Here is a 26,461-nt window from a genome sequence, read left to right on the forward strand (position 1 = left end):
GTAATATCTGCATCTCTTAAGATGAATTTACTTACACCACTTACTATGGAAGCACGCAAATTTGACCAAATATTTTTAGGGTTAAGGTGTAGGTTTATAAGGATTATTCTCGAGTGCTGTCGAACAGAGTCATGAATAATAATCAACAAACCACACACATACTCACGCCTTGTTCCCGTCGGGGTAGGCAGAGATAATAGAATGCCACTTGCTTCTATCCTTACAAACCTCACGCGCTTTCTCTACAATTATTACTCTTTTCATAGATGCTCGCCGGTTCAATAAACAAGAAACAATATACAAGGTACCTATCGAATTGTATGACTCGCGATAATTCGACGTGAATTTCGAAAACAATACTTTCTTAAGAACCATTAAATACAACACATACATATACACATAATTTATTTATTTATTTATTTATTCATATATATTCATAATATTGACACACTTTTTACATAAATTATCTCGCCCCAAGTTAAGCATATAATATGTGTTATGGGTTACAAGACAATGATATATTCAATACAATATACTTACTTAAACATACATAAATTCATATAAACATAGATAAATACATTTAAACATCCATGACTCGGTATAATATTGTTAATTACTTATAGTTTTTACTTTAATTACTTTTTTTAATATATAGAAATCACATAATTTTATTTCAATGTTCCATGATTTCTTCACGGCTTTCGGCAGCACTAAAATATATGTACAAAAGAAAAACGAGGGTTATGGACTGATGGTGCACAGAGCCATCAAGGAGATATGTAAAGCAATTGGCATAAAAGACCTGAGAGCAAAGGTTGAAGGTTCCCACAATCTGCAACACATTGTAAAGGCGTTCTTTATTGGACTTTTGCAACAAGTAAGTTTCTTTGACATGCATGCATTTTGTTTTGAGCATAATATAAAGAAACTTGACAAAGTTTTGTCATCGAGTAGCTCAAAAGTAAAATGCCTTTTCAGTGATATTGGTATTATGTGCAAAATAGAATCGTAAAAGTTTTCAAAGGATAGATACCGTCCTGGATATATTTAATAACGAGAAGTAATTAGTATTAAATGTTTAGCAAATATAAAAATAGGTGAGCCACAAAAAAAACAGCATTTAAATAATTTGAGCAGCATACAAATATTTTGTTTGGAATAAAAAACATCAGGCAGCAATCCTTGTTCCGCAAATAATTTTGATAATGGTCAAAAATTAAATCACGAATAGGCAGCTTAAAATAATATGAGTTTGCATCATAAACATTCAGTCCGCAAAATAACTACTTGGTCAGCAAGATTTCTAATTTTTTTTTATATAAATTGGTTAGGTTAGGTTATGTTAGAACAGTTAAAACAACGCACGAGCCGAGCGTAGTGGCCCGCGACAGCGGCTGGCGAATGCCTGAAACCAATTCTAAGCGTTAAAATGATATTTTTTGCTTACCCTCTGAAGGCTTACCAAAATTTTATTAAACAGGAGCAGCTCATTGCAACTAATATAATTTATATGCTCTACATAAGGCTAGGGTTACTATGGATGCGAGTTCTAACGAAAATTTGTTCTGACGAGGACGTCCGAAATCCTCGTTAGAACAAGGCGTTTACACTGTGCGCGTTTTCTGTTATTCTGATAGTCAGTTCGTTTCTGCCGTCCAGCGAAGATGGACAAATTTGATGAATATGATTTGACATCGATAAAGAAGGTCTTACTTCCGTTGATATTCCCGAGGTGGACTTTGAGTCCCTATACAATGTGCCAGTTCCATGGAGATATAATCACTACGGAAGAAGCGCGAATGAGACTGGAGAAACCTTGATAAATTATTTTGTTAGTCTAGCAGGTGAAATTCCGTTTCAATACAACCTACTGTAATAATCTATAGATCTACTAGTCATGTCCTTGATAGATAAAATGTAAACGTTAATTCTAATTGCTCATGTACCTAATTAATGTAAACCCCACATCAAAATAAAAAATTGTACTTACTGCTAGTATTGAGTTCTGTAGCAACTTTCTCCCACTTTTACAGAGAAATATCTCTGTTGTGATAATTTTTGTCTCTCATATCCCACAAACACATGTTCTCGTACACGAGACTGATCAATTTATCGTTATCCATGGTGGAAACCAAATCACTCGAAATTCGCAGACGCAGGTCGTGCGAAAAAATCAAAATCGTTTGAACGCTCGAGTGGTTCTGACGACGTCGTGCATGTTCTGACGCGTTCGTCGTTGCCAGTGTAAGCACTGTCATTGGATACCAGGCGTTTGTTTCTTCTGAGTCAGAACTCGTCAGAACAAATTTTCGTCAGAACTCGCATGCATAGTCACCCTAGCCTAAGGCGATGGCCATGAGTTGCTGATGAATTAGTTATTTCTGCTCACAGATTATATTTCTCTGCTCACAAAAATACCAATACCCTTTAAAAAATTATATGATATTGTTTTTATTTTTATTTAGACTTTATAATATCATAGAGTAATTAGTGTAGCATAAATTTCCCGTTATTTGTATTTAACCTGTGGCTAACGGTGCTGGTGGTTTTCCCCTCGCCAAAGTTTTAGTTAAATCCGACCTTGTTGCGAATAGTTGACGTAAGTGTAATGAACCTGCGGAAAAAGGCAACTTCAATGTAGATTCTGACGCTATGCGATTGGTATCGGATACAATATCCATATTGTTTAAATCATAATTTTGCGCAGCGTTCATCTTGGATTTCAAAAATAATAGTAAATTCGTTCCCTGCATACTCGAAAACCTCGGATACGATATCCATATTGTTTAAATCATCATTTTGGGTGGCAGCCATCTTGGATTACAAAAATTATTCCAAATTCGTTCTCTGCACTTTCGATAACCTCGTATACGATATCCATATTGTTGAAATCATAATTTTGCGCGGCGGCCATATCTGATTTCAAAAATGTTCTCAAATTCGTTCTCTGCAACCTCGAGAACCTCGGATACAATATCCATATTGTTTAAATCATAATTTTGCGCAGCGTTCATCTTGGATTTCAAAAATAATAGTAAATTCGTTCCCTGCATACTCGAAAACCTCGGATACGATATCCATATTGTTTAAATCATCATTTTGGGTGGCAGCCATCTTGGATTACAAAAATTATTCCAAATTCGTTCTCTGCACTTTCGATAACCTCGTATACGATATCCATATTGTTGAAATCATAATTTTGCGCGGCGGCCATATCTGATTTCAAAAATGTTCTCAAATTCGTTCTCTGCAACCTCGAGAACCTCGGATACAATATCCATATTGTTTAAATCATAATTTTGCGCAGCGTTCATCTTGGATTTCAAAAATAATAGTAAATTCGTTCCCTGCATACTCGAAAACCTCGGATACGATATCCATATTGTTTAAATCATCATTTTGGGTGGCAGCCATCTTGGATTACAAAAATTATTCCAAATTCGTTCTCTGCACTTTCGATAACCTCGTATACGATATCCATATTGTTGAAATCATAATTTTGCGCGGCGGCCATATCTGATTTCAAAAATGTTCTCAAATTCGTTCTCTGCAACCTCGAGAACCTCGGATACAATATCCATATTGTTTAAATCATAATTTTGCGCAGCGTTCATCTTGGATTTCAAAAATAATAGTAAATTCGTTCCCTGCATACTCGAAAACCTCGGATACGATATCCATATTGTTTAAATCATCATTTTGGGTGGCAGCCATCTTGGATTACCAAAATTATTCCAAATTCGATCTCTGCACCCTCGAGAACCTAGGATATGATATCCATATTGTTGAAATCATAATTTGGCGCGTCGGCCTAAATAATAGGCGGCGTCTCTATCGTCGCGCTTTTTCGTTTCATCGAGTTTCAAGTCATAACGATTCTAAAGAAGTTTGAATTCAATAAAATAATACATATTAATATCATGCAATACATATAAATAGATGAATATAAAATAATATGTAATGTTGTTGTCACTCTCTATAGTAAATAATAGATATAAATAATTTTTCGTACTTTTAAATTAACGTAATGAAAAGATACGACAATCGTTGGTATTGTGTCTGCAAACTTCACGGGACAGCTGTCAACACTGTCATATTGACAACAAAAACAAAATGGCGCGCAACCGAAAATCGTGACGATTTGCTATAAATTATATAATTTTCTCATGCATCGATAAAGAAGTTTCACTTCAATAAATAAAACAACTTTATTATATTTGACAAGATTTAAATTAATTTTTGGCTTTACGACCTCAAAGAGGATAATATTGAATCATGAAATAATTTTAATATTCGTCATATATTTTTTCCTCATCGTCGGTTTGTCATACCAATTTCCTATAGTTTAACAATTAGGAGGATACGTCCGAGAATTATTACGGCTATTAATTTACGGATACTTCCTGGCTAAACTCTAGTGCCTAGAGTTGTACTAAACATATACATATAGAGTAAATTTGTTGTATGTAAATATGGTATATTTATGGGATATATTATGGGGTAGGTATAGTATGGCATGCGATTCAAAAGCAGATTAATTAATGTTTCTACCTGATGTGGTGACCAGTTTTTTGTTTGTTTTGCGGCTGTTGCTACAAAATTAATTTTAATGCTCTCGATTTATCAATCTGCTTCGATAAATTGTGAGACTGATTACCAACTTTTCGAAATAGTAAGAAATCAGGATCAGGGACACACAAAGAGTGTTTACACTTGCAAATATATCGCAAGTTAATTGAGAAAGTTACTACCGCGAGATAACTAATTGACATGCGCCCCTTGGAAAGCCAGAACTCAGATTGTCAAAATGGATGATGAAGGCATCATGGTTCACGAACAATTTTTTACAAATCTATGACGTATTTCCTCACCTCCATCATGTAACGAGGTTTTTCTTCTACTCAGCCTCGACTCAAGCTTATCGGAGGACCCTCCAGATACGCGGAATATTAACATTTTATAGAATACTGCTTTGGAGAAGTGTTTAAATAATCCTCAAGGTTAACAAACTCAGTTCAGTTTAAGTAGAGAAACTTTTAAAGATACTTCTTGTAATATGTTAAATTACGATTACTCCAGTTTTTCGTTGTGAACCCCTATTTTTCATGTTCCCGTGGGTTGGGTTAGGTCGAAACAAGATGAAAAGTCTGTAAACAGTGTTGCAACATCAGTGTAGCACAAACCCGGATTATCATCTCAGAAGAGATCGGCAGAGTTCACAATATCAAGTTCACCAATGGGGCTTATTTTGAATAAAGATTTTTGACTGTCTTGGCCCGAACAGCTATTTTCTGCTTTAGGCGTAATGTATTGATTATATAATTAAACGTAAAGGCAAATGAACCATACGTCGTAATATTATGGTTCATTTTTAATAGTATATTTTGCATAACACATAAATAAAATTGTAATTGTATTTAAATCGAAAAATTATGATTACCGATTATCAGAAATCCCTCCGTTGCACATATATTTATTTCGGCTATGATTTTTACAGTCCAAAATGGCACAATAAGGCATATTTGTATTTTTACACTTAACATCAAATGACTGGTCTCACTTGAGCCTCGAGTAGGTACATTTGTACACAATAGTGGCGACAGGGTAACGCCCACATGCCACTTCCACTAGTTTTTTCTGTTCCGTGTTCGCTCCTGACCGAACGGATCGAAGTGTGGGCAAGTACAGTGCGTACACGGAGTAGACGCCATTTTGACGTTGTACAAGTCACAATAAAAGTTCTCCATTCCTTGCCCGCATGCTGTGGCGTACATATAGTAATTACTAACAAGTCAAACAAATATATATATATATATATATATATATATATATATATTATATATTGTGTGTATATATATATATATATATACACACAATGACAGTTAATAAATATACATATCAATGATTGAATATTTTGAAATAACTTATAATAATTGAAATTGGTAAAAAGATTTAATTACTTTTTTTTAAGTAAAATGATATTTAAAAAAATGTTAATTGAGTGTTGTATCTGAAAAGAAGTCTTTTATGGAATAGTACGATTTTATTAGTAGGAGATTAAATAGTTTCTTTATTAAACACGTCAACTTAAGTTCTGTGATATTTCTTAAGTTTCTTGTACATAGAAGCTGTGTTACTGCCATGTAAACGTAATCAGCCGTAATAAATTTATTAATTCGGTGATCGAGCACATGTCCCAAGTTTAGAATAATGCCCATTAGACTACACTACTCGCTACTCACATTAATAAACATTACTAATAACATATTCACTCATATAATGACTACTTATTTAATAATTATGTATATTATGGACATGTTCTTCTAATATATAAAATTCTCGTGTCATGGTATTAAACATTGAACTCGTCCGAAACGGCTTGACCGACTCTTATGAAATTTTGAGTGCATATTGGGTAGGTCTGAGAATCGGACAACATCTATTTTTCATCCCCCTAAATGTTAAGGGTGGTCCACACGATTTTTTTTTGAAATTTGTTTAATTATGAGTCAGCATTATTACAAATTTTCACCCATCTACGATCAACAGTTATCAACATACAACGTTTGATGGGTCAGCTAGTTTGTTTATATAATTACCATTATAAAAGTATAATAAAGTAAAGACCATTCCATTAAATATTATCACTAACGTTATAATTTCATTATTCTTACTTATATAGTACAAAATTGGAGTGTGGCCTCATACCGGGCCAAACACCTGGTTTCACCGAGGACTCTCCCCGAGGTCATGGGTGACATCAGAGGTTTGATACATTACCTTGAGGAACTGGGGTGGCAGGATTAGCCGCCCTCCTCACCACGCAAAATAGGCGCGCTGTAGTCATCGAGTTGCGGATAATAGCCCGTGATAACCTATAACCTATACTACAAAATTGCTCTAAAATATATTCGTCTTGATAATTTTTCACACTTTCTAATAGGCAATACATGTATTTAATTAATATAACGGGTTCGAATCCCGGTAGATTACATTATATGATGATTATGAAAGCTTGTTTCCGAGTCATGGATGTTTTGAATACGAATAGAATTCTATTTTATTTATTGTTGAGACTTCAATAGATAAAAACATATAATTATTATTAAGTTTACATTACGTCATAAGTAATATAAGGTTTTGATATAGTCTTAATATAGTGAGTCATAGAACGTTTTTTTATCTCAAAGATAATAAATTATAGTTAGAGACTATATATATAGATATATACTTATACTAGTGGACCCGACAGACATTGTCCTGTACACTAACATACACATGAGCAGAAGAATTATATTATATGGACGGAATTGAGAATCTAAACCAATCTATCTCAAATTCACATGAACACACAAAAAATCATCGCCCAGGCGTTTAGCAGGTAGTTCAATTGTGAATGTAAACCATTCTCGAATCCACCTGAGAAAGATATATTTATTTATTTGTTAGGTTTATTTACAATAATACACGCAAATATAAAAAGTAGAACTAAAAACTAGGAACTAAATGTAGTGATTACTTACAAATAAACACAGTATGCACAGGAATAATATATTTTAGGTATTATATAGAATAAGTTACGAGTTAAACATTTTTTTTTTAAATTAATAAATGAGTTATACATCAATTTTCCAATTATAACATTATTAAAGATTACCAATGATGCTGCAAATCGTCTTGCGGAATTATACATACATAAAATCACGCCTCTTTCCCGTAGGGGTAGGCAGAGACCACTTCTTTCCACTTGCTACGATTCTTACATACTTGTTTCGCTTCGTCCACTTTCATTATTCCTTTCATACATGCTCTCCGGTTTAGGGTACTCTTGACCTGGCCTTTTTTCAAGACGTCCCTGATTTGATCTTGAAACGTCCGCCTAGGTCTACCCCTTCTAACACTTTCATTCACACTGGTTTCTTCGTCAATCGTACTTCATTCATTCTCTTGACATGTCCAAACCATCTCAGCATACCTTTCTCAATTATTGTCACATCTTCATTCAGACCACAACGTTTCCTTATCTCACTAGATAGTGAGATATTGCAGAATTTGGCTATATATATATATATGTATTATATTAAGATATTAACTAAGATGATTTTTTTTTACGACAATATATTACTTACATAATAACCAAACAATCTATTAAAGGATAATGATTAAATTTGCTTAATAATAATTATGTATTCAATATGTTATGTTTTTTTTTAAATGATAACCCCCACTTCTAGGATTAATACACAAATAAAATTTGAAAAACAAAATTTTATGAACGATGCGGGTTTCGAATCCACGTCCTCCGGCGTTCCGTGCCGGTGCTCTAACCAACTGAGCTAACCGTTCGAGTACCGCCTCGTTATAAAATTCTCTTTGTTCAACTCTCAGGTTGTGGCTTCATCTACAGGATCTACTTTACAGTTGATAACCTGCTCAAACCCAATATTTGTATGTATTTCTTTGCATAGCCGTAAAGTGTAGGTACTGTTTACATTTTTGAACAAATAGAACAAAGTAAAGGGAAAAGTGAGTTTATCCTTATTGAAAACATAATCGTTACCACATTCGGATGTTAATAGGAACCTGTTTCAATATAAATTGTAATATTCGGGCGTTTTGCATTATTTGCAACGGTGTCGGGCTCGAAGTGACATTAAAATGAATTCGTTCACGTTATCATCGCGTGATATTGTCAAGTATGTAATTGTACTTCATGTGTTGGGGCTCGTTAACTGCCGTAGTGTAACATTGGATCGAGGTATTAAGCTTTTTGATCGGTACGAAGCAACAAGTATTGTGACGAGCAGAGATGACATAGAAGCCTTTATGGGTCCAAATGTTTTCCGTGGACCAAAATGTGCTCTAGGAGAAGAAAGAGGTGTAGGAGATGTTTGTCGGAAGCTTTCTTCTCGTGGTCGAAAAAACCTTCGAACAAATAAAAAGTCAATCTCTTCAAAGTTTATGTAAAATTTCTGTTTTATTAAAGTATTGTAAATGGTAGTGGTTTTGATTGAGTGATCAATGGTTCATAGTTTAAGAGGCTTCTCCCTGTGTAGTGGCTGCTACATGTTTTTTTTTTATTTCCTTCTAATTATCTTAAAATTAAAGTTATTATATATTATTTTTTTAAATAAAATGCTCGCATAATGCCTTTATTTTTTACGCTATGTGTGTATTCATGCATATACTGTACTCAATAACTCTTGTGTTTATAATTATTAATTTACTTTTTAATTATTATTTTTTACTTACTCGTGTAAGCCTTCTAGTTTTGGACGTTTGAGTATTTTTGTTGTGCACTTTGCGTATGATTTGTAAATTGCATTTAAAATAAGAACTTGTAACACCTAATCTATTTTAAAAAGAGCAATCTTAGAGTTTCTTGTTCATTCTTCTCTGTGGAAATCTGCCTTCCGAGTGATCTGAATGAAAAAAATGACATATTTGAAGTGTAATATGATTTACCCATGAAATAAAAATATTTTTGATTGAATGTTTATTAATATCTAATAAATGCAAGTGACTCGTAATATTCCAATATCCTCAATGAGTATTTTTGGGGTGATTTTTGTGGCTGAGCCAGTCTATGAAGTGTGAACTACTGTGTGCTAAATGTTTAATAATCTCAAGACTCTAGGTATACTTGTTATAATCTTGTTTATCAGAGAATTTATAGAATAACTAGCTGACCCAGCAAACGTTGTATTGCCGATATATGAAAATTTGAAGTTGTATGTATTTTTTAATGCTGACTCATAATCAAACAAATTTAAAAAAATGTCAAAAATATTAAAAAAAAAATCGTGTGGACCACCCTTAACATTTAGGGGGATGAAAAATAGATGTTGTCTGATTCTCAGACAAAATTTCATGAGAATCGGTCAAGCCGTTTCGGAGGAGTTCTATGTTTAACACCATGACACGAGATTTTATATATTAGATAATGGTAACATATTAAATTTTAAGGCTTGGAGACTTTAACTAAAATGAGTCTTACGATAGTTAAGTTCCAGATCGAACTCTTCTGGCTCCCTATCCGCTTGCGTTGGAATTCCCATGTACTTATACTTCTCGCATGGTGTCCTATTTGATCCTAAAACTCTTATATCTCAAGGGAAAATTTAAATTTAAATTCTCTCCTAAATATTTGGTCTGTCTATAATCAATTGCTTTGTACACCTGTCCATAACACTTCCTTCTTTAATAAATCATTGTACAAGTTAACCTTTGGACTTCTCTTTCCACTGAAATCAGAAAGGCTCAAACTCTCCAATCTTACAAAATAATGCTCCTTAATTATTAGTTATCACTGTGACAAATTCATTAGTTCTTTTCTTGGTATTATTTAGTGTATGTGTATGTTTAAATTATATGTATATCGATAGCAAAGTTCATCTGTTTGTTAATGGAAATCTAGTTTATATAAATTGCTTAATTAGTTTAAATTAAAGAAAAATCTTAATATTATTACCATTATTATTCACTTCTATTTGTCCAAATATATATTTTCTCTGTCTTTTTCTTTTCGCTTTTATTGTTGTATTTTCATAGTTATTAATTCATGCTAAACATGCTGAAAGTGACGGTATATAATAGATAACTTAGAAGAAAATGAAGGCATAATGTCTCGTTTACTAAATTATAACCAAGCTTGGAAATATACATAGCAAATAGTGGAATAGATAGCTGGTGTTGTGGTGGCGTATATGGAATCTATACCTTCACACAACGCTCTATAGTGTTGAGTACGGGTATACCATAAAAATATGTAACGCCGTGTTGAGGATTTTAAAATATACCCAACTCCAACATTCGTTTTGGGTATAGTATAAAAATATTTACCGTCGTGTTAAGGATTTCAAAATATACCCGACCGCAACATTCGTTTGGGATAGATATCAGATAAAGGGACGTTTATTTTATAGGTGAGGAATTGAGGTAAATCATACGAGAACAAAAGTGGATAAACAACGTTTATTAGTTACTAGAAAAATAATCATAAAATTAAAAAAAAGAATTTAGCGCGCATTATGGACATTCATTTTAACATTCTGGCCAAGTTATGCTTTCGTTTAGTTTTGTGTTCTGTGTTAGACGGTCGCCCAGCTTGAATCCTTGACGTGGTTTTTCCTATTCCTCTGTCTTTACGTCTACTCAGAGCTGTGCTTTGAACATTAATTTTCCTTGGTATACGTCTTGTTATTATCTGACGTAAAATGAAGTTTTGTCCTTGTTCTGATGTATTGATTTTTTTAATCATATTTGTTAATTTTCCTAGTGCTCTTAGATTGTGGACACTGGGGTTTGTTTCAAATAACTTTGTGAAGCGTTGTACTTCAGTCTTAAACTCTGCAAGTGCATTTTTATATTGGTGCGGAAATTCTACAGCAACCTGTTGCTTGTAAGACGAAGAATTGTCTACATTCTGTATCGGCTCTTGTGTATCGGAGGAAGAGCACTGTGGTACTACCTGTATCGGCTCTTGTGTATTAGAGGAAGAGCACTGCGGTTCTATCGAGTCCAAATCATTGTTCGGTGTTTGATTCAAATCTACCATACTCATGTAGAAATTTTCATTTATCACATTCTCCGTCGCAATTCTTGCTAGTGACATTCTATCTTGAATAGACAGCCGAGGAGAATTGGGAAATATGACTCCAAAGTTTTGTTCAATGCTACACACATTTTCCAGCGTCACAGTCACAAACGGCTAAATCAGCTCTCACAGTGTAAAAAGTATTTGGGCTTGTCTCTGATTCCACACTGTACTCATTATCGTTGACTTTAGATATATTTTTAATATTTCGAGCAGTCTTCATGAACATTGCATATATGGAATCCTTGGTTTTTCGTGTGTTAGCGTAGGAAACGATGCGCCGCAGAAAATTATTTTCAAAAATGGACGTAATGAAATCTACTAATGCGCAAGCATTAAATGCTTTACAGCGCTGAAGTATCACGTCTTTAAGAATGCGTATAGATGCTTTTGTTATGTTGTTGGTGTTGTTTCCTCGCGTAATTAAATCCAATCTATCAGAGACACACCATTCAAGCCGGCGTTTCCATAAGTTACTCAGATGATTTAACAGAGCTGGCATCGTCTTAACATACTCGTCACCTGTCAAATCCTTATACAATTTTACTGTTTCTTCTGGATCAGTTACAAAAAGAATATTTCGAAATCGTGTCATGATTGACTGTCTTTTCATTATGTCAACCTTGTGATCTGCAACGCAAAGCCAACGCCAAAAGGCTTGGCAAACATGAAATGCGCATAATAGTAATCGAGCATTTGGAAAAATTGTTCTCAAAGCATTTCGTTCGGCAGTAGAATCGTCCGTCATAACAATATCAGGCTCAAATTTTTTACCCACCTCGTTCTTTTCTACAGCTTCTTTAATAGCGGCAAAAACAAACGTGTAATTGGACTCATTTTGCTCAGTATGTATAGCACATGCCAATGGAAGACCACCGATTTTGTGAGATGTAAAAACTAGAGTAATCGCAGAACTGGTCTGGTCACACGATGATGTTGTGTCTACAAAAATCATATTCTCATATGCAGTAGACAGAAAGACTCGTTTCATAATACGAGTAATTATCACGATAATCCTGGGATTTTCTTTCAATAGTATCGAGTAGCCTTTGTTATTTAAACTCTCAATTTTCCCTTGTATGATTTCGGGGAGATGGCATTCATACGGTCACCATACTTTTCAGTACGCCATTTATTGTACATGTAGTACACATGATTTTCGGAGGGATTTATTTGAGAGTTCGATAACATCTCTATTCCATTTAGATCCTCATCTTGAAACGAGTCCAGTATGTTCAATTCGTTGTAATTTATTGCTGCGCAAGGTGTCATTCCACTATCAAAATATTTCTTAAAAGTTTCTTCGGTTTGTTGGCTGCATTTTAATAAATTCAAGGCTTCGGCAACGTAAACACGATGAGAGTGTTCAAAAACTATAGTCACTAACACATTATACCCTTCCGACAACAGTTTGTCGTTTCGAATAGTGTCCTTATTAACTTTTATGATAACAAAGTCTATTTTAGCCTTACAGTTTTGTCCACGAGACGACTTCTCTGATTTTTTATTGAACGATGAATGTTGACATGTATAGGTTTTTCGATACAAGAAGCGCTTCAACGAAGGATATGACTTTCGAACTATCCAGTTAGTGTTCGTAAAATTTGATATTTTTTTAACAAACTCGTCGATAAACTTAACATATCGTTCTTGTTCTTCATTTTGATCAGTCTTCAGTCTAAATCGCATGGAGTACTTTTCCTCCGATTCAAAATCCAGATTCTCGATAACTCCACAATGTTCGGTTATAAAACCCTCTAAACTAGCTTTATCTATCATTATTCGCATCTACTTTTACGCTTAAAGGATCACAAACCATATAGTTATCGCTTTATTATAATTTTCGCAATGTACTGTGCACTTATTACCACTTTTTAAATTAAAAAACACTTGAAATCACAATTCAAACAGTACTGACTCGCACGTGGTCACAAAATGATGCAACAAACAAAATATTGCGTCAAGCCTCGGGCGAAAAGGATAGAACGATTGAAATAGTAACGTGCCAAAAGAGTACCGAACAATTGCTTCGTTGCGGTCGGGTATGTTTTAAAATACTTGCAGGGGCGTATACTAAATCTGAATGTATACCCGATATCAACACGCGCCAGTGACGTCACAAATGTTAGGTAAAGGTACACTTTATTGAAATGATTTTTGTTTACTGGATTTGAAAATATACCCGAAGGCAACGCGGTTTCTGACGTCATGACCGTTGTGTGAAGGTATAGATTCCATATACGCGTTGTGGTGAATTCTCTATGTCACCATTTAAAATGCATGGGTTGCATCGACTTGTTAACTGTGAAAAGTAAGTTTGAGTACAACAAATTAGTAAGCACACGAGATGGAGGTGGAAAAATATATGCCTCAAGCGACGTATATGAGGTTTGTATAGCTGCAAAACTTGTAATTTAAGCAATATAATTGTATACATTAAAATATTAAATTTTAAAGTTTGGTTAAAAATAGTTAACTTTACATTTAACCTGATACTCTAAAACCATCTCAATCTCTCGTAGCGTACCCCTGATTAAAAATACTAATTGAAAAAGATGAAATTTGAATTGTTTTCAATAATCCTATATGTATTTATAAATATACCGTTTACATGAAGCAACTGTTTATTTTTTCAATACTTTTCAGAAGTTTCACTTGTATCGTGTGTGACTTGCACACACACACACATATCTTTTTTTAAGTCAGTAAATTATTTATCGCTCAGTCGCAATAACATTGAATTTAACAGCTTTTAGCAGTTTATTTTATTAATTATTTTATTTTTAGAGATCGCATCAACAACTAGCAGAAGAGAAGAAATTGCACCTCGTCGAATTTAGAGCTGAGAACGAATATTTTCCCAAAGTTGTCGCAAGCCCCACTGTCGTTCGTACGAAAGATGAAATCGCGAAAGACGAGACATTAGATTTCATACAATACGTAATGAACGATAGGATTATATTGAAGAAGAAGAAGTTCCCCCGATTTTATCAAACAATGCCACATTATGAAGTGTTCCTCAAAAAATACGAGAAGTATCGGAATCATGAGAAGATTCGCCTTGACCTGAAGGTGGAATATGGTGATATAAAAAGTTTTCTTACAGATAAGTACCCAGAAGAAAAAAGTGAACAAGAGTCGTAGTAAATTGAAGTTATAATGTTTTAGTGTTAATATATCTTAAAGTAGGTGTTAAATTGTTTTATTTCTCTCATGGTGCTTCCTATATATCATAAGGCATAACTTAATCACGGACTTGTAAAAAAATAAGGACTCCGTGACCTTACATAACAAAAACAAGCCGATTAACGTATAAATACATAGCACAACGCACACTACTACAGGCCGATAGGCGGCCATTATTAGAATTGTCATCGTCTGTGACAGATCAGTTTGCGTCGCAATAAAATATTTTAAAAATGCCGTCGTGCGTTGTGAAAAAGTGTAAAAACGATACTATACAAGTGTATTTGTGGCCATATATGATTATTTAAGGGAGAAAAAATTGTGTAACCAGTATCCCCCGTAACCGCACACACACTAGCATAACGGTGCTTCACTTGCTAATCGGCACGGAGTCCATCTTTTTTTACGCGTCCGTGAACTTAATAACATCAGATCAGATTTTGAAAGAAAGAAATTGACACAAAGAGTATGTTTGTTGATCTACGTTACAGCGAATAGGATACAAGTACAAAGTTTGACATCACCATTAATTGTTTCATGCGAATTTACACTTTATCAGCTGATAACAGTGACAATATAATCGTGGGTTCGAATCCCGGTAGCTGGAAACATCTGTATGATTGTATATTTTAGGTATTTATATTTTAATATAATTATGATTTTTTAGTAAATAAATGACTGAATGATATTATATCATGCCTACTTTGGAGCAAGATCATTTGTCTGAAAGTACCTACATAATTATATATTTTTTTGAACGCTGTCATCGTGCGACTAAGCTGATATATCTCATAAACCCACGTAAGATCCTGTAGGTTATTACTGAACACATACGTGCAACGGTAGCGCGGAGGCGGAGAATCCATGTTGCCCAAATAATTGGTCGTATCGTTCATACGAAGTTTTCACTCCAATAGAATTGAAAGTAAGAATAAAAGTTTCTAGTAGTATAAACTCTGGGTTTACTAACAAAAAATATTGGGCATGCTTATCGAAATAATGTATCCATATTGTAGAAAAGTGTTAACGTATTTTTATACTTTGATGTTTTATCCTTTTATCATTTTTTTAATGATAATAAGGGACGAGACGAGCAGGACGTTCAGCTGATGGTAATTGATACGCCCTGCCCATTAGAACGCAGTGCCGCTCAGGATACTTGAAAAATCCAAAAATTCTGAGCGGCACTACGATTGCGCTCGTCACCTTGAGCCATAAGATATTAAGTCTAATTTTGTGGTTTCACTAGCTACGGCGCCCTTCAGACCGAAACACAGTTATGTTTTCACAACAAATTTAGCTACAACCAGCAATTAATAATTTAATAATCATCATAAAAATATTATAATACACAGGGTGTTAAAAAAATCCTGTACTATATCTTAAGGTGTATTAAGTAGTAAGACAAAGATCATATAAATAACGATTTTCAGGAAATAATCACATTTAAAATAAAGTAATAACGTACCCACGGCGCCCGAACAATTTTGCATGAACGCTGCCCGCAGTATACTGTCGCATGTGCAGACTCTGAAAAGCATTGCGAGACGACAACTCTAAACCTAGCGGAAGTGTCAAGTGCATAGCTTTGTTCGTAATCCCTACCAGCTGCGGCGTAGTTACAATTATTGCGCCCTAGACTCATAAGCATGTTAAAATACCCTTCATTCAAGTACACAAAAACTATAACTAAAACTATACTTAACGTTTAAAATCATGCAATCGACGCGAGCGCACAATTTGCACATCGGTTCTATATGCGAGATGCCTTGCCCCGCCTTTTTCGTTTGAATCGAATTGAATCTGGAGGGCATAGTCAAATTGGCTTCGAAGAAACTGGGCGTCATTAATAGAGCACGCTCTACAAAACGCAGGTCCGGCCACACATGGAGTATTGCTGTCATCTCTGGTCTGGCGCACCCCAGTATCAGCTCGATCCATTTGACCGCGTGCAACGTAGAGCAGCTCGGATTGTCGTGGACCCAGTGCTCTGTGAACGGCTGGATTGCTTGGTGTTGCGTAGAGATTCATTGTGTGTCTTCTACCGCATTTAGTGAAGTGTTCCGAAGAGCTGTTTAACCTGATTCCTGCCGCCGAATTTAACCTTCGTTCGACACGCCACAAGTTAGGATATCATCCCCACTATCTGGATGTGTGGCGGTCCTCCACAGTGCGGTTTTCAAGGAGCTTTCTTCCACGTACTACAAAGCTGTGGAATGAGCTTCCTTTTGCGGTGTTTCCGGGACGATACGACATGGGTACCTTCAAAAAACGTACACCTTCCTTAAAGGCCGGCAACGCTCCTGTGATTCCTCTGGTGTTGCAAGAGATTGTGGGCGGCGGTGATCACTTACCAACAGGTGACCCGTACGCTCGTTTGTCCTCCTATTCTATAAAAAAAAGAGGGTTCATTGTACCTATTAATAGCCCGGTACACCATTTTACTAATACCAAGCGTATGGAGAGTTTTAAAAATTGCATTTGGGTCCATGCTTACTTTGTCTAATGTAATCACAGTGATTCGGTTCTCTTATCGCCCCACTCGATTTTAACATCGCAAAAAAAAAAAAAAATCAAATTCAAAATTTCTATATTTGGTATTAAATTGTAACAAACTTACTTAAATCTACTTATTAAAGCAATTTACAACTAAGCCATATATGTGTAGGTATCAGAAAACTTATTTCTACAACCCTATCTACGCGTATTGAGGGATAAAACTTTATTATGCTTAAAAAACTAATACATGAGGTTTATGGGGGGGGGGGGGGGGGGATCCAGGAAACTGGGACAACCTGGCTATTTGCTATTGATATAAATTATTATAATTATTATAGTATTGGCGCTAAAATAAGAAATTGAACAATCATATAAAAACGACAGATTCCACATTCACATGTAATATTTTGTTTATTTTTTATTGTAACAGTATTAACAGAAAAAGGGCGATCTTGATTTTCTAAAATATTGGTAATAATTTAGTTTTAAAGAGAATTTAATAGGCAAACTATGTTACTAGCACTTAATTAAGAATCAGGTTTAAAAAACCCGACACGATACTTCACTTTTTTTAAATTAATAATCCCTTCTTCAGGTTCTGATTTTTTATTTATTTTTCGCAGGTTTGCGTATAAAAAACTATTATGCAGGCAACTAAAAGTAACTTCTCGTTATTTTAGGAGAAAATTTGTCGATTTATGGTAACTTATAACAGCCACCTATATTTGTGTCGATGGTAATGGCAGAAAAAACAATAAGAGATAGGATAAAACATAGCGCTGCTGGAACGGGGGTGTAGCGAATGTTACGTCTCACAGCTGTTAAACTTGAGTCGTTCAACCGTCCACAGAACCTGGACGCAATACCAAGAGACATGTGAGGTCTTGGTCAAGATCATTATGCGAAGTTCAGCACAATATAGCTACATCTGTTGTAATAATGCTTTACCGAGGAAGCTATAGTGATAATAACATCATCAGGAGACCAAGAAACATATTCCATGAATTTTCTATAGTACCTAAGCTTCACTTCAGACGTTTGAACTGCAGTTAGCCATTAGCAATGTACGTTAGCGATTGTCGACTAGAATCCACTTTTCGGCACACGTCACAGTCCAACCCAAAACCTTAAATCATTTATACAATAGATAGACAACTTCTATTTTGAGCAATTCACGCACACTAACACAAAGTGTCATACAAATCGCGAGTAATATAATTATAGATATTCCTGGCCTGTTTTTATCGGTTGTCTAACAGCAAGAGACTCAATCTAGACGTATTAATTATCTAAGCCCAAAACGCCTTTCGCCTTCCGGTTCAACATGGCAAGGCAAGCTTCAACGCGTGCTCTCTCTGTGGGTCAGTTAAATTATGTGGCACCAATTTGACAAGTTTTTTCATTTTATCAATATCATGCAAATTTTCTTCTTCGTCGTTACACTCTTGACAGAGCGGTCGTGGTCATCACGAAGTGACATCTTTTGGGGCAGATGTGATTCACCCCACGAGTATTCGCCACTTTTCCCTGTTGCCCGACAGCCTGGTACACTCGTTCAATGGACCGCCCACAGCAGACTTAATTTGGTCGGACCATAGCATAGGCGACCTTACTCGCCCTCTGGTGCCCTCCGCTTTGCCCTGCACGACAAGGACTCACTCTCGCGCCGTGAGACAAATATTTAGGTGAATATTAATGATTCCAACTTATGCGAATCTGCTTCTGTCATTGCACTGAATTTATTATTATAATTAACCTTACTGGCCGATCTTTGGGTTCATTCTTACAGTTGGAAATTTTCTCTGAAAGCGATTAAACTACACGATGTGTTATTAGCCGTGTCGTCTCCAACATTGACATTGCGAGCTGTTTCTGCCGCGTTAGATCAACGACGGAACACACGTATACAAAATAACTCGTAATTTTTAATAAATCCAACTTTACTTAAACCGAGTGAAAAAACAAGTAAAAAAATCCAATGTTCATGATGATAATGTAAAAAAATCAATGATTCATTTTTTATATCCAGAATTTTGTAGTTGTCATTTCAAGCTTCGCTCTTTTCGAGGAGGTTTTTTAATTAATTCACACTAGCCAGTGTACTTCAATTCTATATTTAAACCTCTCTTATTAAACAATAAAGTTTTATTTTCTTGTAGTTTTAGTAAAATACCACAAGTCTACCACACTTAAAATATTTTTTTATTAAATCGGTAAAAATGTCTTGCAAAGATCTCCTGTTTCTTTGTTATTGAGAAATTTTATTATAATCGATCTTGTAAATAATATTGTTAAAAATTATGAAACAAAATGGCTTTTAAGTGGCCCATACTAATAATATAACAAATAGAGGTTTATTATAATAAGTGGTAAATAAAAAGTCAGCTTCTATCTTACGTACTTTATTATAGTTCAGAAACAATAATTGTAACTAGTTTAAAATAAATTTCTATAAACAATATCACAACATAATATTTAATATCGCCAGATGAATGCCAATTTTATAATAGGAAACACAACTCACCAAGCGAGCCTCCCTTAATCGACTCAAGCCGACTTTACAACGAGCGATACACGATTGAGCGTGACGACTCAGTCTCAATAACAACAGAATAAAGTGTAGAGCTCGCCTTAAAAAGGTTTCACCTCAAAACCAAAACATTTTATACACATATAGATTTAACCAAATGAAAATTAACATTACATGGCATCTAGCGATTTGTTTAAATAAAATAATATGTAACTCCCCTAAATGCTATAAATGCTATGAGTTATAATCAAGCACCACTTTTATTTACAATTCTTATAAAAATAATTAATATTAATCATAGTAAAATTGAGTCCCCTATTTGAGATAAGTAGTGAGCAATATATTAGCAGGTATCAAATAATTATAATTAATTCAAAATCAAAATTAGTTCGATATATTATTTTGTTTCGGTCAAAATTGACGAATTTAAAATTGTTCTCCGGAATGGTTTAAGTATTCCTTTTCAATCTTTGCGTTGGCCTGTTTTCTATTATACGTGGAGAACTATCAGTCGGTAGAATCTGAAAAAAAAAAATCTTGTGTTCAGCTAATTGTTTTTTTTACCCTTATTACACAACAGTTTTTTTTATACATCTATTAACCATTGCATATAAGACTTTATTCTGAAACAGTTAGCTTACTGCTAACATTAAAAAAGCTAGTCCCAGTAACCGTTACATCATCCAAACAAGTGTTGTAATATTGTGCTGAACTGAAATAAACACGAACGTGGGTTTATCACACATTTAATACCTAATTATCAACAGTTGCATGCAAGACTTTATCTACATCCATAATATGAATCCTCTATAAATGATTCTGAAACAGTTAGGTTACTGATAACATTAAAAAAGCAGGTCATAGTAACCATTTCATCATCCAAACGAGTGTTGTAATGTTGTACTGAATTTCATTACAACACTCGTTTTTATGATGGATGTAATTAGCATCAGCTGAACGTCCTGCTTGTCTCGTCCCTCACTGACGGGCCGTACCTGGCGGCGGGCGCCACTTGTCGCAGTGGTCCCGGCGCGAGTGGGGCGCCAGCGCGGCGCGCACCCCGCCCAGTATCTGCCGCAGTACACCTGTTATGATCGTCGTGCCGGTACCTGGCGGCGGGCGCCACTTGTCGCAGTGGTCCCGGCGCGAGTGGGGCGCCAGCGCGGCGCGCACCCCGCCCAGTATCTGCCGCAGTACACCTGTTATGATCGTCGTGCCGGTACCTGGCGGCGGGCGCCACTTGTCGCAGTGGTCCCGGCGCGAGTGGGGCGCCAGCGCGGCGCGCACCCCGCCCAGTATCTGCCGCAGTACACCTGTTATGATCGTCGTGCCGGTACCTGGCGGCGGGCGCCACTTGTCGCAGTGGTCCCGGCGCGAGTGGGGCGCCAGCGCGGCGCGCACCCCGCCCAGTATCTGCCGCAGTACACCTGTTATGATCGTCGTGCCGGTACCTGGCGGCGGGCGCCACTTGTCGCAGTGGTCCCGGCGCGAGTGGGGCGCCAGCGCGGCGCGCACCCCGCCCAGTATCTGCCGCAGTACACCTGTTATGATCGTCGTGCCGGTACCTGGCGGCGGGCGCCACTTGTCGCAGTGGTCCCGGCGCGAGTGGGGCGCCAGCGCGGCGCGCACCCCGCCCAGTATCTGCCGCAGTACACCTGTTATGATCGTCGTGCCGGTACCTGGCGGCGGGCGCCACTTGTCGCAGTGGTCCCGGCGCGAGTGGGGCGCCAGCGCGGCGCGCACCCCGCCCAGTATCTGCCGCAGTACACCTGTTATGATCGTCGTGCCGGTACCTGGCGGCGGGCGCCACTTGTCGCAGTGGTCCCGGCGCGAGTGGGGCGCCAGCGCGGCGCGCACCCCGCCCAGTATCTGCGCGGCGCCGGCGGCGGCCAGTGCCAGCGGGGCGACGGCAGCGCCAGGTATCTGCCGCAACACGCCAGTTCCTCGTCCGCGCCGCGCGGCCACTCCCAGCGACGTCGCCTGCTCCGCTATGCCCTGCATCACAAAATATTACACGAGTAGCATAGATTCGATGGTTACCCGAGCGATCTACATTTACACTTCAACATACTGCTTAGTATTTTCTTTGATTAACGCGAGTGTTACACATTTAAATAAAACACTTTTAATGGATTAAAACGCGTCTGATTGTAACTATTTTTACATTAGATTTTTGAGTAAAAGTTTAATTTTAATTTTAGTTAATCTGAGGTTTCAAGACCTTTCCAGATATCGTTTTCAGGGGGCCTGTCGGAACACACTCACAAACAGATATATTTCTTTGATAAATAACTTCTTCAATGTTATAAAACCCCAAAAAGTCAACACACGTCATAGTGTACATACTGGTTTGTTCGGTTGTGTTTGTTCGCTTCTACACCTAACTACTGCGGACGCGGGGTATCGTACGTCGGAGAGAGAAGGGGGAAGGTAAGGACTTACTGAGGCCAGCAGGCATAGCCACGTTACATTTGTTATTGCAAAAGAATTACCTCTCTAACGGTATTGTAAGCACTGGCGACTCCCTCCCGTATGTCGGCGGGTTGTCTGGAAGAGTCCCGACGTCTGCGTCTGCGACGCTCACGCCTCTCGTAGCCCTCACGCGATGTCAGGGCGGGAGTTGGTGTCAACATGTCTAGAGCTGTTTCAGCTGTCGCCTATAAAGCAAAAAGAAGTACAAAAATATAGAATTAATTTTCTTCACACAACGAGCGTAAATTTGAGGATTGTGCTGTGAATTGTTATAGATATCTATGCAAATGTTGTGTAATAAGGGGTATTAAAACACGAACGTGGGTTTATCACACATTTAATACCTAATTATCAACAGTTGCATGCAAGACTTTATCTACACCCATAATATAAATCCTCTATAAATGATTCTGAAACAGTTAGGTTACTGATAACATCAAAAAAGCAGGTCATAGTAACCATTTCATCATCCAAACGAGTGTTGTAATGTTGTACTGAATTTCATTACAACACTCGTTTGGATGATGTAATGGTTATTAGGAAATTGGGTGTTTTAATTTTGGCAATAAGCTAACTTTTTTAGAATATTTAATAGAGAATTTAAAGCATTAGTGTAGATAAAATAAGTAACGTGTGTCAGGATTATTTATATATAATTAATATAAGAGTACCTCATTTGACTCGTATGAGTAATGAGGGTAAAGATATGATATTTGGTTAAAGTATGCGATAAAACGATCTCTTGAAGCGCATTAAAATAGCATCATATATACAAAGTAATAATGTATTTTATATAATACTAGCTGACCCGACAGACGTTGTTCTGTAGATAATAAAAAAAATACTATTTTATAGGAATTTGCCATTAATATTTGAAAACGTCAAGAATTATTTCGTAAAAAATGCTCCCTGTTGTTATAATCGGGGTTATAATGAAATTGTTTCACAGCAGAACTGTCAAACCGTGCGTCACTTAATTCTCTCATAGAAAATATGTCCATACAAAACAAATATTGAAAATAAAAATAATTATGGGTCCCAAATCGAAATAAAAACTATCCTATCTCTCAAGTTGGACTAAACTGCACTCCATGACGTAATCCCCATTTAAATCCGTTCATTAGTTTAGGAGTCCATCGCGGACAAACAACGTGACACTTAATTTATATATATTAAGATTACGTAAATATTTCTTAGGAAGTAATCTTCCACTGTTGCTTTTCCTGTCACTATCTTCTTCTAAGTTATGGAAATCAGCATTAATCGCGGTGCATATTGCACCATAGCTTAAGTTTTTGAACTACAAGCTGGCTTAAAGAACACTTTTAGTCCCATTTAAAACATCAAAAATCCTTTTGAATCTGCTGTTTCTAAACTTGTACTTCTTATGTATAAATTATATGCAGGAATAGATATTGTGCAGGTCAATGTAATTCATACTGACTATAGTAACGCGTTTAATACATTCGACCACAATATGTAAGCTAAGTCAGTATAATAGAATACGTGGCGACCAGTTAAGACGTTTCTTATCATAAATTTAAAATCGATCTCCGACTGTTGTGCTAAATAATAACATTTCACGGTTCCTGTTCCTAGTGGTGTACCCCAGGTCAGGTCATCATTACTTAGTCTTCTTTCGTTAATTATATATGTGATTATTTGATTGTATGTAGAAACAATATAAGCTGTTGGTAAATAGATAAACTGAGCCGTAGCAATAACACTTAAAAATGATTTTGGTCCACTGGCTGTACCTGTATGAGGTGTAGGATCCTGGCAGTGATATCTAGTGCGGCGACAGCGGTGCGAGCGGTGAAAGATGCAGCACCACGCCGCAGACCGTGCACCAACCGACCGTCCCTCCGCCACTGTTCTACTGGCAGCCACACCAGATCCCTGATGCCCGTTACTGCGACGGTCATTAAGAATATAAAGCAAATACTCTTTGACAATAATTACAAGTCCGATTTCAATAGATTCAACAAAATGTTTAGTTTCATAGAATTCAAAATATACAAAATTTTAAGAACGATGCGGGACTCGAACCCACGACCTCTGGCGTTCCGTGCCAGTGCTCTAACCAACTGAGCCAACCGTTCGAGTGACGCATCGTCATAAAATATTGTATGCTTTGTTCCACTCTCAGGTTGTGGCTTCATCTACAGGATCTACTTTACTTTAGTTGACCTGCTCAACCCTAATATTTGCATATTAGGAAATTGACTTGAGATGTCGCTCTTGTAAATCTAAACAATTTGTTCAATTGGAAACGTGCGTGCGGGATTTTTAAATTTCTTATCATTTAATAATAACCTATATTAGAAACGTATATACAGATATGATATATGTAGTTAGATATTTTAAGACCTAACAGAACAGGTTACTTACTAAGTATGTATAATATTCTCTATACAAAGTAGTCCAGGTGCTTCAAGACAACATAAATTATATAAGAAACATACAAGTCTAAAATCTAGTATATATAGTAAACTAGGGTAAGTAATAATAATCCTTCAAATCTTTATATTTCTAAAAGTTTCTTTCAAATATTTATTATAAGCAAGTTTTCCATTGAAAAGCAAAATATTTCGCCAAAGCTTTTTATATTTTTAAATAAAAAGCAACTTACTTCAACAAGAAAGTATATATCTCTATTAGGTATACTTATACGTATGTGTTATTTGACGGTACCAACTTATTCTTGCAATATATGATGATGATAAAAACAGAGAGTGCCTTATATTACTGATCTAGAGGCCCACAATTTCTTTTTAGTATTTAGATACGTTTTAAATGGACAGATATAGTAAGGACCGTTTAACGGATAGTATCGTTTGAATCTAGTCGCATAGAAAAGCGAACCGAATACGTGGCGAACCGAAAGGCGTGTCAAGCCACGACAAACCAAAGGCGAGCGCGAAGCGAGGCGTGAGCGAGATAGTTGTATTAGCTGGCTTTGTATGCACGACGTCAAACAGAGAGGGAATATGAGACGCGCAGCAATAGCGAAGCGCGACAGTTATGTTTTTATTTATCTGCATCCATGCTTTAAATCCTCTATTAAAGATTCGAAAACAGTAAGCTTATTGCCAACATTAAAACACCCAATGTCCTAATAACCATTATATCATCCAAACGAGTGTTGTAATGAAATTCAGTACAACATTACAACACTCGTTTGAATGATGTAACGGTTACTAAGACTAGCTTTTTTAATGTTAGCAGTAAGCTAACTGTTTCAGAATCGCTTATACAGGATTCATATTGTGGGTGTAGATAAAGTCTTGTATGCAACTGTTGTGTAATAAAGGGTATTAAAACACTCATGTGATACTATTATCACGTAATAATATAATAATGATAAACCCACTTTCGTGTTTTAATACCCCTTATTACAGAACAGTTGCATAAATTGCACAAAACTTTGACACGAGTGGCGTCCTACAACGCTTCACTTTTGGTTTGCTGTGCCTACTTTGAAGTTACTTCTCCGCACCGGTTCGTATTTGTCGCTTTCAGTTCGATTCTGTCCGCATTCATGCTTGACAATGCCGTGAGAGGTTTTAAACTTATAATGCCTACTACTCGGCTAAGTCGAGTTAATAAGCCTTTTGTGGGGCAATGTATATGCTTTTATAACAAGATCCCAGAAAATGTTCAAAACAAAAGTATTACGTAATTCAAAAGAATTGTTAAAAAACGTTTGTGTGGTGAAGGTTACTATAACAAAAATGACTTTCTTAATGATACCACAGATTGGGAATGGAGTGACCGCCCTCAGGCTATTAAATAATAAGTTTAATTGTATAATATTACTTTGTAACCATATTTTTTCGATGAAAAAAAAAAGCCCGCTGAGTTTTTGCGCCCGTTCTTCTCAGGTCTGAGGCATTCATTTTGGAATGGGTGGTAGTTTTTGACTTTCAATAAGTGATGTCACATCCTATTTTTAATAAAAATATTTGAATTTAAACCAATAATTCCGTGTATAAAAAGTAAATAATAACTTACTGATCTGAAGCAAGGAATGCATCGGTCCTATCCCGCTCAGCAACCCGGGCAGTTGGTGGCGCTTAATATCGGACAGCCACTCATGAAGCGCCCACTGTACTAGTTTCTCCAAGCCCAGCAGACCCAGTCTGGGGAAATATACACGATATCATACGTGAATCATT

General features: G+C 36.3%; 2 protein-coding genes across 4 annotated transcripts in view; one reads left to right on the forward strand and one right to left on the reverse strand.

Moving 5' to 3' along the window:
* The window catches only part of LOC126972324 (autophagy-related protein 2 homolog A), a 110,231-nt gene that overhangs the window by 23,117 nt on the left and 60,653 nt on the right, over nt 1-26,461 (reverse strand). For 2 of the 3 annotated variants that reach the window (XM_050818995.1, XM_050818994.1), the window contains exons 34-38: nt 26,298-26,425; nt 24,041-24,195; nt 22,304-22,468; nt 21,605-21,806; nt 19,668-20,332 (exon numbers count right to left, since the gene is read on the reverse strand). In XM_050818995.1, the coding sequence (XP_050674952.1) occupies nt 20,319-20,332; nt 21,605-21,806; nt 22,304-22,468; nt 24,041-24,195; nt 26,298-26,425 (664 nt within the window). In that variant the 3' untranslated portion in view covers nt 19,668-20,318. Of the gene's footprint in view, nt 1-19,667; nt 20,333-21,604; nt 21,807-22,303; nt 22,469-24,040; nt 24,196-26,297; nt 26,426-26,461 lie in introns of those variants that run through there. The other variant, XR_007731117.1, reaches the window with a different exon arrangement.
* On the forward strand, nt 662-14,793 carry LOC126972368 (28S ribosomal protein S5, mitochondrial-like). The gene is made up of 2 exons (XM_050819066.1): nt 662-877; nt 14,384-14,793. The coding sequence occupies exons 1-2, from the start codon at nt 677-679 to the stop codon at nt 14,738-14,740; spliced, it is 558 nt and encodes a 185-aa protein (XP_050675023.1). The 5' UTR covers nt 662-676; the 3' UTR covers nt 14,741-14,793.

This window comes from Leptidea sinapis, chromosome 26 (assembly GCF_905404315.1).
Source record: "Leptidea sinapis chromosome 26, ilLepSina1.1, whole genome shotgun sequence".
Classification (NCBI taxonomy): Eukaryota; Metazoa; Arthropoda; class Insecta; order Lepidoptera; family Pieridae; genus Leptidea; species Leptidea sinapis.